We start from the raw sequence: 12,702 nt of genomic DNA, 5'->3' as shown, positions 1-12,702 counted from the left end.
AAAGATTTGCAATTGATTTTGTTTGTGCTGATCCTTCTCATATGTCTTCTTTTTCCACATTGTTTACCACCAGATGCTGTTGTTATAAGGTCGCACTGAGCCTTAATGAGTGTGGTTTGAATTTATGTTTAATGAGAGTGCAGACATTAGTGCAATTGCTTTGCAAATGTAAATCTGTTTACGTCAGAGATGTAGGGCCCACAAGCTGCCTTGTTCATAAGATGCAAAAAGATGGTCCCTGTAATTATGCCAATAGAACTGATGATTTTTTATTATTTTATTATTATAGTTATACTATTGGATTGAATGGGTGATTCTCATTTTAAAAGGGGTAAATTACAATTAACCAATTAAGAGTATAATTTGGTATTTCCAGTCACGTGTGTATATATACATAGGCCTATGGCTAAGTTAACCCTTTGAAACCAGACTTAATTGGCTTGATTTCCCCCAAAAACACATCATGAGGTTAAAAAATAAAATAAAATAAAATAAAATAAAATTGCTGATAATAATTGTCATAAATATATATATTCTGGATATGTTTCCCTTTTTTATTGTTAATTTCTGACCATTCTATTTTTCCTTGTCTCTCTGCTTTTTTAAAAACTAATTTTCAGGTCTTTTCCTTTTCCTAATTTCTTCAATTTATTGGATATCTCTTGCCAAGTTGCTTATTGCCTTTTTAGCCATGTTTTCAAAAGACCAATTTTCTCAGGTGCTGACGGTTTAAATGCATTTGAAAGGCGACTGAACACAGCACAAGAAAACTGATACCAATCCAGGTTTTAAAGGGTTAAAGACGAACCAAAGGCCTAATTTTATTATAAAATTAAAAGCTGCTGAAAAAAAAGACATTCTGCTGATGCCAGTGCAAGACAACACTGCCATCTTGTGGACATGTTGCTTATCTATTATAATGTTCCCTTCTTGTTTACCCCCTAAATAATATTTCTGATATTATTAAATTAGAATAAATACTAATCCGCAAAATTATTATTCATTAAATATTTACCCACAAAAATATCATAGGACACTACACAAACATTGCCACAGAGAACAAATCTGACACACACAAAAAGACACAACAGTCCATGCATCAGCAAATATAGCTTAGTCATCCTAACTAAAAAATTGTCCTAACCAAGGAGAAACTGCATTCCTAATGCTTCACACATTAAAAGTATACCTTCATGGATTATGGATTTTTTCTCCAAATTTTTCCCTCCAAGTTTGAGCCACACTGCTCCTATGGGTGTATCTGCATCTAAACTTTTCATAAATCGTTCCTTATAGAAAAATGTGTAGTATCTATAATGTCATCATTTATTTTAAGTTTGATTCTTATGTATGGAAATATAGCACAGGGGAGACAAAGGGTTGGAAAATGATGATGACACTGATCGACACAGGTGGGAAAAAGATTCGGTCAAGGAGAAACACTAAAATATTTCTATGCTAAAGTTACAGACAGCATGTTTCACAGCTCCAGGATGACTGAGAAATTCACAACTATCGGAGAAATGGGGCTGGAAGATCCAAGACTTATGCCTCATTCCCTATCATTACAACCAGGAAACCTGCTCCCCAATCCTTATTGGAGCTTGTGTGCTGCATAGAAGCCCCTAAATCATACAGCAGACTTAAAAAAAACAAACTGAAATATCCATAACATAGAAAACTGATGCTTCACCTTCCAGTATTGTATTATTAATATTATTGTTAAAAGTTTTACGTTGATGAACTGAAATTTAAATTAGACAGTGATATTTGTACTTTAGTTAATATTCTGCAATGTTTACTTGCCAGAGTTGAGAGAAAATTAAACTAATTTGGGGAAAAACGGGACCAATAATCCTATATTTTGTTTCCTTATATTGTATTACAGTTCATTTGAATTTTAGTCATTGCATTTGACAGATGGTTGCATGATATTCTCTGGGACTAAAAGACATAACGTTCCTCTTCTTTTTATACACTGGTGAATTATGGTTTAAGAACATATTTTATTTACCCATTTTGGCTTTTAAACTCATGTTAAATCCATTTCCAGCTACAATGTATAGATTATTAAAGCCGTATGTGTTTTGAAACCCTAGGCATCTCGTGTAGTTTGGGATTAAACAGGATACAATTATACTGTTAAATTCATAGAAACCATCTGCCACTTAGTCAAACTTTAAAATCTTTTTTTTTTGAACTGCATGATAATGCCAGTGGCTCAAGCGCAGGACATGATGTGGCAGATTTTGTGATTTAAGTTAATAAATAAAGAGTATGATGTGGCTGCATTGGTGCAAGAATTTACCTCAGTTCTGTGACAGAATTGCTGACTGGATCCGATCCCTGTTGTTGCAGGTGGTCTTTCTGGAGCTTCTTGTATTCTAAAAGAAAAAAAAAGGAAATATACAGGTCAACAATGGGCACACAATGACATGAAAAACATACTGTACTTTTTTTTCTCCATTCTTTACTTTCACATCAAAATGACACTATGTATAACTGCGTCCCACCTTATTTTTCGGGCTGTCCTAAAAACACGTTCAGGGCTCCAGAGCTTTTGCAGTGACATTTCATGGACCTTATTAGTAAAGTTAAAAAACTCAAACTGGTTCATAGATTATTTCAATACAGTAATTTGTGTCCAGTGTTCTAAATCAGTCTGTTAAATTGCATTGTGCATCTATAATGATAAGTGTCCTAACTATGGAAGATACATCAAAATTTGCTCACTCGAATACCTACTTAATAAACAAATCTCTGAATATTAGGTTACAGCCCTACTTAACCCTGTGGTGTCATTACGGATATTTCTGTCCAAATGGGTTATTTGTCTATTTTGATTTGGTGATCATTTTGTAACTGCATATGGAATGATTTTTGTAAAGAAAGATTTTTTTTTTTCTTGGCAAATTTTGGAGTTCCAATTTCAATTTTCTAATGGGACTATAATAAACTGCGTACAAATACACTACCATAGTAGTTTTGATCGGAACTGAAGTCGATTAAAAGATTTAACCACAAAAAGTGAGGGGGGAAATATTTCAAGATAATATTTTTAAGAAGGTTTTTGAAAGTGGACCTTTTTGTCCTTAATGTCCACATATGGTAGTAAACTTAAGTGATACCAGAGAGTTAGCTCTCCTAATTAAACAGTCATGTCACTTACCACGTGATTCCGATGGTCTTCATCATCACCTCCTGCATCACCATCAATGCTGTCATCATCATCATCACACCTGTCAGCAGGCTGATTAATACTTGTAACGTTAACACTCACTGGTTAACGTCGTTGGTGCTAACAACAAGAAACCGAGCTGCGGATGAAGTTTGTCATCTTCTTGTTTTCCTCCGTTTTTGTGCGCCGCTTTCAGAGCTCCTGTTCGTTTTCAGATTGGACCTGTATCTCTTTCCGTCTTCTTTTTCTCTTTCAGACCATTAACACCACACACACACACACACACACACACACACACACACACACACCACATTGATGTATCATAGTGAAATCAAACAGCCCGCTGTTTACTTCCTCAAACTTGACATCCTCGGCTCGCGATTGGTCATTGGCTTTTTTTTTTCTTCGATCTTTATTTACACAACAAATTGTAACAAAATCAGTATACAATTTACCGTAACCAAACAAAATAATTACAAAAGGCCATGTGGATATTACTTTAAAAAAAAAAAAAAAAAAACATATATAAAACATACAAATATCAAGTGTCTTGTTATAGACTTTTTAGTGGAATCACTGAGTAGTTTCACATACTTCAGAAAATAGACAGTACTAAGTTTTCTGTTGCTAAACTTACAATTATGTATAAAGAAATTTGCAAAGATTGATACCAAATTACTCATGTTAAAAAATGCTTTGTCTTCTTGTCTAATTGAGAGAGACAATATGAGCACTAACTACTCAGCAAATACATTTTCTTTAGGAATGAGCAATGATTAAATTGCACTTTTGCTCCAGGAAGCCGATGTAAATTTGGACTCATTTTGTCAGTGTTTCAGTGCTGCAGTGGACAAACACACTTAGATTTACTTTCCTGGGATGGCAATGTTTGTTGGCCTATCTAGTGCAGGGATACTCAACTTGCCTATGGGTCAATTTTGCAAAATGAGGGGAAGCCAGGGGCCAGTCAATAATTACATATTTTTAACGACCATATAAATAATTAGCCTGGACGTCGGTTAGGAGGTTGGAAGGATCTAGAGGTGACCTTGCTTGCCATCAGGGCCCCTCAGCTTTGGAACGACCTGCCAGAGGAGATAAGGCTCGCTGTCTTCTTTTGAATCACTTCTTAAATCCCATCTCAGTTGACTTGCTTTTGTGTGATGCTGTTGATTTTATTCTATTGTGTAAAACAAACATATCAGGATTTAAATACTTGACCGCTTCATGGGTGACTGGCTTTGGCTTTCCATTGGTCAAATACCAGCTTAGCAGACACTGCATCCTGAACTCCCATTCCTGTTGTAAAGAAAAAAGCCTTAATGTACTGAGCTGTAAAAATTAAGTACTTTCCATGTGAATGGATGGACAAGGCATGTATAAAACTGGGTTTACCAAGGGATTTGAACACAGTTGTCTTCTCTCGGAGGGCAGGTTTTGTCCCATTAATAATATCTCCGAGCTCTGCAAACACCTCAGCCTGAATCAAGACATCCAAATTCATATTTCATTGCACATATTCGGCAAAGAGAACACATACTTAAGTGATCTTATTGAGGCAGTTAGAAAGCACCGTGACAGACTGACCCCAGAGAGGATGACGTCACCGGACTCTGCCATAGCTCCCTCCCTGCTGTCGGTGTACACCACCGCCTCCTTCATCAACACGTCATCCAGTTCCCGCCAGTTTGGCCTGCAAGCTCCCACTGCTGCTCAGCAACAGCAGAAACAGTGAGAAACATTCATTTTAATTTCAATAGAATAATAATAGCACCGTGACAGACTGACCCCAGAGAGGATGACGTCACCGGACTCTGCCATAGCTCCCTCCCTGCTGGTTTTTTATTTATTTAACTAAGTTACTTTTAGATTTCTATTATATTAAATTAACTATTGTGATTTTAAATAAGCATTTACTTAAAAAGGGTCTTTTTTTTAATAAATTGATGTATTTTTGGTGATAGATTTTACAGTCTGTAATGTTTTTATATGAAAAAAATCTACTTTGGTTACACAAATAAATAAGATCCACTGATGCCTAAGTCATGTCAGTATTACTCTAACTGGACAAGCCAGCCAGCTGGTTGAGTTTAGAATCCTGTATCTGTATGGATAAAAAAAAAAACTGAAAAGATGCTTAATGTGGAATCAGCAACACAATTTTACCATTTTTGCTAAATGCGCCTGGTAAAGATTTTTTTTGTGTGTGTGTGTTAATCATTTATTCTTACCTGCCACATGGGCTCCTGGTTTAACCCACTGACCAAAGAGCACTGGCTCTGTACATCTGGTTACCGTCACTATGGCGTCCGCCACCCTCACCGCCTCCTCCACTGAGGCACAAATCATCACCGGACCACTGACCGAGCTACAAAACCTCTCGCCTCCCTGTCTCGTGCGGCTCCACACGCGCACCTGTGGCGAGGACCCAGGGTAAGTTTAACCCTATTATATCAAACAATCACAACTAACTAACATATCAATAAGTTGTCAGTGTTGTTGTTAACCCTTTCTTGCGCTGCATTCAGATGCCTTTCATCAGCGTTAAACCTTTGAACTTTGAGCAAATTGGGTTGATTCTTTTTAAAAACATGTGAAGGAGGGATGAGCAACATGACATGAAATGTGCCAAATCTAAAATACAAACCAAAAATATCAAGAGAACTGCATTTATATAAATATCTTTTTAAATTAGGTCACACTAAAAAATTTATTTATTATCATTTATTTATATTATATGAATTATGTTAATTATATAATTATTTTTATCCTTTTAATTTCATTTTTGCACTATTTGTCATATAATTTCCAGTTTCTGTTCTTTTTTCTTTGCTAATTTTATGTCATTTTCTTGTAACTTGTTACTACTTTCTTGCCAATTTTGGTGTATTTCTAGTTAAGTTGCTCATTGGTTTCTTCCCTTGTTTTTAAAGAAATCAAGCCAATTTGCTCAAGTTTAAAAGAGTCAAACTACCATGATACTTTGTCGAATTCAGACAATCCCAAACAGGTTTCTGTGTCTGTCACATTGTCTTAATGGAATACTACAATATCAGTGCAGCAATAACATAATGCACAGCAGATCATAGGGCGGGCAGTCCATACCTCTTTAAATGAAAACATTTCTGTGAATGCATTGTAATGACTTAAGGCCTGTTTGCCAGTCCCCAAGATAGCCAACACCTTTGCTTCAGGATCCATCAGAAACTGCGTGACACAAACACAATGTTAAACATTAGGACGGCACTGAAAGATGAAAGACACTGTGCGAATAGAAGCAAAGGACGTACCTTAGCAGAGATGGCCGAGACTGCAGCTGTCCTCATGCTTGTTATTAACTCTCCATCCATGACCTGCAGGTTGGAAACTCTGTTCAGACAGGCCTGAGTGAGGCTGCTAAAGTACATGTCAAATGAATTTTTCCTAAGATGTTCTCTGTCATTTTAAACAGTTCCTATCGCATCACTACAGAAGTGTTGCATTCATTGAATATTTAAAAAAAAATAAAAATAAAAAAATGAACTCCTTATCTCGTAACTGCGAGAAAAGATCTTGTAAATAATGAGAAAAAATCTTGTGATCATGAGATCCCAATGTAGTAAGGTACCACATACTGGCCACTGCACGTCCATGTTACAGTAAAACATTGGCTGGTTTGCTTAATGCTTTCAATTAAATGTTATAAGTTGGCTTGTAAGTTAGTGGACATTTGGTTAGACGAAAAGATAACTGTTTTACAGCTGTGGTTTCCAGTGGGGTACGTTAGTGAGGAGCTGTCCAATTTACAGTGGTCCTGAAATGACTGACGATATTTTGGGGCATTTTTAGTACAAAAACCTTACAACTGACATAAAAATTTGACACCTGAATTTGAAGTACTCGTACTTCAAACCTTCAAAGTGCCGATATTTCTAAGGCATGGTCATGATGACACTCCTACGCGTTTCGGCATGCAAGCTTTCGCCAGGGAGTCAAACAGATCTGAGGATGACAAAAGGTCCTTTGATACAGATGTATCTGGGGGCTGTGGCCTGGAGAGAGTGTAGGTGTTTACAAATTCCAGCAGATGGCATCATTTAGGTTCAAAATGCTCATAAATAGTAAATATAACAACTAAAAGGTGAAAAATGTTTGCTTCTTAACAAACAAAACCAAAAAACAAGAAACAGATAACTTTTATTTACATATAGTGACAAAGTTTACAGGAATGCAGTAAAATCTAGGTCCTCATTTAAGCCTGGGTATTTAGTGGCCTGTAATTTGTAAATCCAAAAAGTTTCACTTTGGTTGAGCTTCTTTAGTCTGTCTCCTTTTCTTATGGAGGGTGGGATGTGGTCAATGACAAAGGCTTGTAATGTGGCTGGGTTTTTTCTCATCTACTTTATACTCCACTACATTTTAGAAGGGTATATTGAACTTTTTACTTCACTACATTTATCTGACGGCTTTAGTTACTTTACAAGTTTTGTGCATTAAAATCATAAGGAGCGTTTATAAAATATAAAGCCCTGATATTAATTACATTACCCAACAGCTGTAAGAAGTACAACTGCAAGGATTAGATGATTCATCAATCCATCTATTAAAAGAAATAACTGCTGTTTATATTGATATCACAGTCTTTTTCTATTTTTCTAAATAATCCTGATTTTTAAAATTTTATTATTTCATGGTTTTGAATTTTTGGGGTGTTTTTTATAATCGTGAAGGTTTTTGGGGGTATGTTTTTTCAAGATTCATTAATTTATGTAGTTATGTATGTATTTATTAGTTTGTTTGCGCATTGGGTGCTTTTACTTTTAATATATTAAGTGCATTTTGCTAATCATACTTACTTCTACTCTAGTGACATTTTCAAAGCAGGACTTTTACTTGCAACTGTGTATTTTCACAGAGTGGTATTAGTACTTTTACGTGAGTAAAGGACCTAAATACTTGTTCCACCACTGGTTTTACTCACAGCCTTTACATTCCCATACTCCGGGTCCAGCAGCACCACTGTTGCGTTTGTGGACGGCAGCTTTGAACCGTCCTCCCTTTTGTAGAAACACACCAATTTTGTGCACAGGATCCCGTCATTCTCCATGTAAGTAGGCATCAAGCCCAGGAAGCTGTAAAAGTGAAGGATTGTTAGCCAGCAATAGCAAAGCGCGTGTTGGTTCCGTGTTTGTTCAGGCTGACGCAGGCCTACCCGCTGTGCTTCTGCAGCGGCACAGTGGTGCGCGTCGGCTGGATCACCTCTGCGCTGTCTCGTCTGGAGAATTTCCCCAAAGCTTCCTCCAGACGGGGGACCAGCTCCCGGTAACGCAACAGCGGCTTCACTTCGTGCTCCCAGATAACGACAGGAGGCCCGGCCATGGTTTCTTCCTGTTTGACTCACGAAGGCTGATCGTGGTGAGTTTGCTCCAAAGTTCAGCCGCTGACTGTGTGGACGAGCTGCGTTCACGAGCCGCAGTAAGGCTCTTTAAACACGAGGACGGAAGGCTGGCGGGGTCATAGAGGGCTAAAAATCTGTGGTGAAATTTGAGTGGAGAGTACATCTACTCAAGTCCTGTAATTACGAGCAGCTGTGAAGAATTTTAACTTTACTTCAATGCATATTTTTATTTTCTGCCACGTTAGACTTCTAAATCACAACATATTCAAAAACAAATCTTGTACTTTTTTTTTTTTACTCCAATACGTTTAGTTGTTAAGCTTATTAGTTTCTTTGCAGATTTAAATTATTAATACAAAATGTTAAATTAAGTATGATTTATTATTATGAAAAAATAAAACTTAATTGATCACTTTTAAGGGACACAACTTTAAATTCCTACTCCTCAGCATTTAAGTCAAATGTACTTTCCAGTTCTCTACATTATTCATTTAGCTGCTACACATTTTTATTTAAATAAACACACACACACACACACATATATATATACATACATATGTATAAATAAAGAGAGATTGATACACACATACATACATATATATATATATAGATAGATAGATATTGACATAGATGTGTGTGTGGTCCACCTTTCTCCAGAATTAAATACCATTTCTTTTTTATATTTAAAAGTAGTTTCTTAGCACTTGCATTGTTTTAGTTAAGTGGGATTTTTTTCTGTTTTCCGGTCGCAGTTGTTGCTTTTAGGCTACCTAAGGATCTTATTACTTTACCTCATTACTACCACTTTTCAGCATTAAATATATTGTAGCATGAATATTGGGAGGCATCTCTTAACAGTTTGGGTAGGCTAAAAGTCACAGCTTATTAGTGGCCTGAAGCACATAGCAGCAGCGCTGCCGTTTCATTTGGTTGCATTCAAAACATTCTCCCTAGACACAGAACATTGCCCTCTATAGGGCTGAAACTCAAATTCTTCCCCAAATGTATCAATCCCAATATTAATTACAAATTGCTTTGGACACTGGATATTGTTAAAGGTTAACAACACAATCTGAATGAAAACACAAAACACTGAAGTGAACAAACACTGGGTTTAAATAAAAAATTATTTTTTATTATGAATCAGGTGATGCCATGGCAAACTGATACACTCAAGTGGACACGATGTCCTAAAAAGTAAAAAAGAAAAGAACATCTATATTTTTTTTTATCATGCTTAACTGTTTTTTATCAAACAATCTTATTTTCAAACTAGAATTCGTCTTTCTCCCTTTTTTTTCAAAAGGAGAATTTGTCACAACAGTGCAACAAAAATCAGACGAGCAGTCTCTCAATAGCCATCTGAACAGACTGAATCTGCGGTTTGAGCTGAGAGCCCTCCTTTATGGTGACTGAGGTAGCGATGACGGGGCGAGACACCCCACAGGCCCGGCCGAGGGCCTGCTTGGAGCGGACAAACACGTACGGGACGTTCTTGTCCTCACAGAGCAGTGGCAGGTGGAGGATGATCTCCAGTGGTTCAGCATCAGCAGCCATCACAATAAACTCAGCGATGCCTCTGTTCAGGGTTTTAGTGGCTGCAGGAGAAAGAGATCACAGTTAAAATAATGTGTGTGCATCATAACTGTGAACCATGAATACTTTAACCGCTTCAAACCTGAACAAATTGGCTTGGTTTATTCATTTCATAAAACATGGGAAGAAGGCAATTAGTAAAAAAAGAAGAAATGATGCCAAACTGTGCAATTCATCAGAAAAAAGGAAACAAAAATTACCTGTAAATTGGGGGAAAAAAATACAAACAAGTCTTGGAAAAAGTGTTTACTAATTGTAACAATTCTGTAACTATCTTACATGATAGAACTATATCAATATAGTTGTTTCCTAGGATTAAAAAAAATCTAAATGTACTTATTTCTTGCAATTTGTAAACATTTCTTACCAAGTCACTCATTGCCCTTTTTCCATGTTTTTAAAAAAAAAGTTATCTGAAAGCAGCGATGTTGCTCCAGGTTTTAAAGGGTTAATAACAAGTTGTGCACTGGTAGCCTTCCTGGTTTTACAATCAATTCTGAGATAAGTCTGCAGATTACTTTCTTGACTATTAGTGCAAAAAGCCAATCACTTCCTTAAACTGCAATACACTTTATTCAACCAACACTTATTTTAAACATAAACATATTTTCTCTTGATTATCATATATGATGAAAATAAGCAGCCAACCCTCACATTTGAGAACCAATACCAGCAAATATTTGGCATTTCTGCTCAGAAAATGAATCACCTTGGAGAAAGATTTTCATTTGTTAAACAAATTCAGAAACTGACTAATCCTTGCAGCTGTACGGTGATGACAGTGATTTGTAAAAGACCTTCAGTGAAGTTTCTAGGGTCATGGTCATTTAAATGCAGACATTTGAGACACAGCTGTGTTTGTAGCTCATCTGAAAAAAAATCATCAATCATCAATAGATGACTTCACCCTCTGTAACAATACTGTATGGTAGAAACATCAGAACACTTATATTTTCGATGTGTACATGTTAATATCCTCTAGACCGATTCAGTCAGATCTCCAAATACATTTTGGAAAGAATATGTCACTCAGAGAACCTGATGTAGTAGTAGAGTGTGTGTGTGTGTGTGTGTGTGTGATTTAGTATATAGTGTGTGTGTGAGTGTGTGTGTAATATAAAACTGTGCTACAATGCAATGTATAAAACTGGTATGCAAGTTCAAATGTGTGCTAAGTATTTTGAGGTTTCATAATGCTACGTTAGGGGAAGAAATCACTAAATTCAACTTCTAACAAGCATTTTTACGACATCTTAATGAATTTGTTTAAATCATTTTAATACAAACTAAGGCCTTATATTAAGATTAATAAATTCAATGCTTTTTGAGACTTTTCAGGTATCAGCTGGAACCCTGATCCTGCATGTGGACCATGAACTAGTTACATTTTTAGAGACTTTTCCTCACCTTCGTTAGCTCCCTTCCTCAGCTGCTTGTAGTTGGACGCTTGCTGCACCAGGTCCAGGATGGTTTTGGTCAGCGTGGCGTCGGCCAGCGGGTAGGCCTTTGGGTTCACTTGGGGTTCAGTCTGGTCGCAGTACACAACACGAAACACACATTAATCACCGGAAATTAAGTTATCAAGCTCTAAACAGTGAATAAATAAAAAGTTGTTTTGCGTTAGTTCGCCCCGCAGCCTGTTTCCTCCAGCTTGCTAACAGTTAGCTAGTGTGTTAGCTTGTTAGCTCAGTCACAACACTCACCATGGTGACTCGTTTCTCTGCTGTTCCGGCCCTCTCGGCGAAATGCTTCACGGAGGACTATTTCCTTTCACTCGGGATAGAAAGGACGACAAAACGAGAGTTATTGTTCGTGTAGGTGATATCTTTGTGAAGCTGCGGGTTTCCTCAGCTCTGTCGCATGCAGCCAGTCCAAACGGTCACCGCACGTGTGAGATAGAGCACATGCGCACTGGGCACAGCAGCCAAAAACTACAAATCACCACATGCTGTTTTTTTAACCGTCCTTGGTCTTCTTCTTTGTTTAGTTAAGGCGGTCGGCATCCAAAAAGTGGCGTTACCGCCACCTGCTGGATATCAGCCTTCATAGCTTGAGCAAATTGGGTTGATTTCTTTCAAAAACACAGAAAGAAGTTGCAAGTTTTTAGTTGTAAAGTTTTAGTTATATATATATACATATTTACATACAAAGATAATCCTTTATTAGTTCCACACTGGGGAAATTGCATTGTTACAGCAGCAAGGTGTGTACAACATAAGCAAGCAAAAAACAATATAAATAGTAAAATAGGTAGAAATAAATAAATAATAGAAAAAAAAGAAAAGAAAAGAAAAGAAAAAGAGGCCCAAAAGAATAAAAAAAATAAAGGTACCAAACTAAACACTTAAAAAAAATATTAACACCAATTGCACATGGAAGATAATTGCACCTAATAGTTAACAATAATCACAATAATAGTATTATAAATATAGTTTTCAGGAAATGTTCTGTGTTTAGTTTAAATAAATGGTTAACTCATATCAATGAATGAAGTAATGTTTAGAAACAATGTATACAGATTTTGTAGTGGATTTGTCATCAGGACTCAAAA

General features: G+C 36.6%; 2 protein-coding genes across 2 annotated transcripts; both read right to left on the bottom strand.

The window, feature by feature from the left end:
• Positions 1-3,666: 3,666 nt before the first annotated feature.
• crym (crystallin, mu) lies at positions 3,667-8,685 on the bottom strand. Its single transcript, XM_042508463.1, has 8 exons — positions 8,370-8,685; positions 8,139-8,289; positions 6,469-6,531; positions 6,284-6,385; positions 5,410-5,593; positions 4,766-4,887; positions 4,574-4,658; positions 3,667-4,477 (listed from the first exon to the last, which is right to left on the bottom strand). Exons 1-8 carry the CDS (start codon positions 8,534-8,536, stop codon positions 4,404-4,406), a joined length of 948 nt encoding a protein of 315 aa, XP_042364397.1. The 5' UTR covers positions 8,537-8,685; the 3' UTR covers positions 3,667-4,403.
• A 983-nt stretch (positions 8,686-9,668) lies between these two features.
• Positions 9,669-12,067, bottom strand: LOC121959239 (NHP2-like protein 1). Its single transcript, XM_042508464.1, has 3 exons — positions 11,855-12,067; positions 11,559-11,679; positions 9,669-10,153 (listed from the first exon to the last, which is right to left on the bottom strand). Exons 1-3 carry the CDS (start codon positions 11,855-11,857, stop codon positions 9,891-9,893), a joined length of 387 nt encoding a protein of 128 aa, XP_042364398.1. The 5' UTR covers positions 11,858-12,067; the 3' UTR covers positions 9,669-9,890.
• Between the last annotated feature and the right edge of the window lie 635 nt (positions 12,068-12,702).

The sequence above is a fragment of the Plectropomus leopardus genome, chromosome 19, assembly GCF_008729295.1.
Source record: "Plectropomus leopardus isolate mb chromosome 19, YSFRI_Pleo_2.0, whole genome shotgun sequence".
Lineage (NCBI taxonomy): Eukaryota > Metazoa > Chordata > Actinopteri > Perciformes > Serranidae > Plectropomus > Plectropomus leopardus.
Note: the sequence above shows the minus strand (reverse complement) of the source record. Positions and strands in the feature narration are given on the sequence as shown.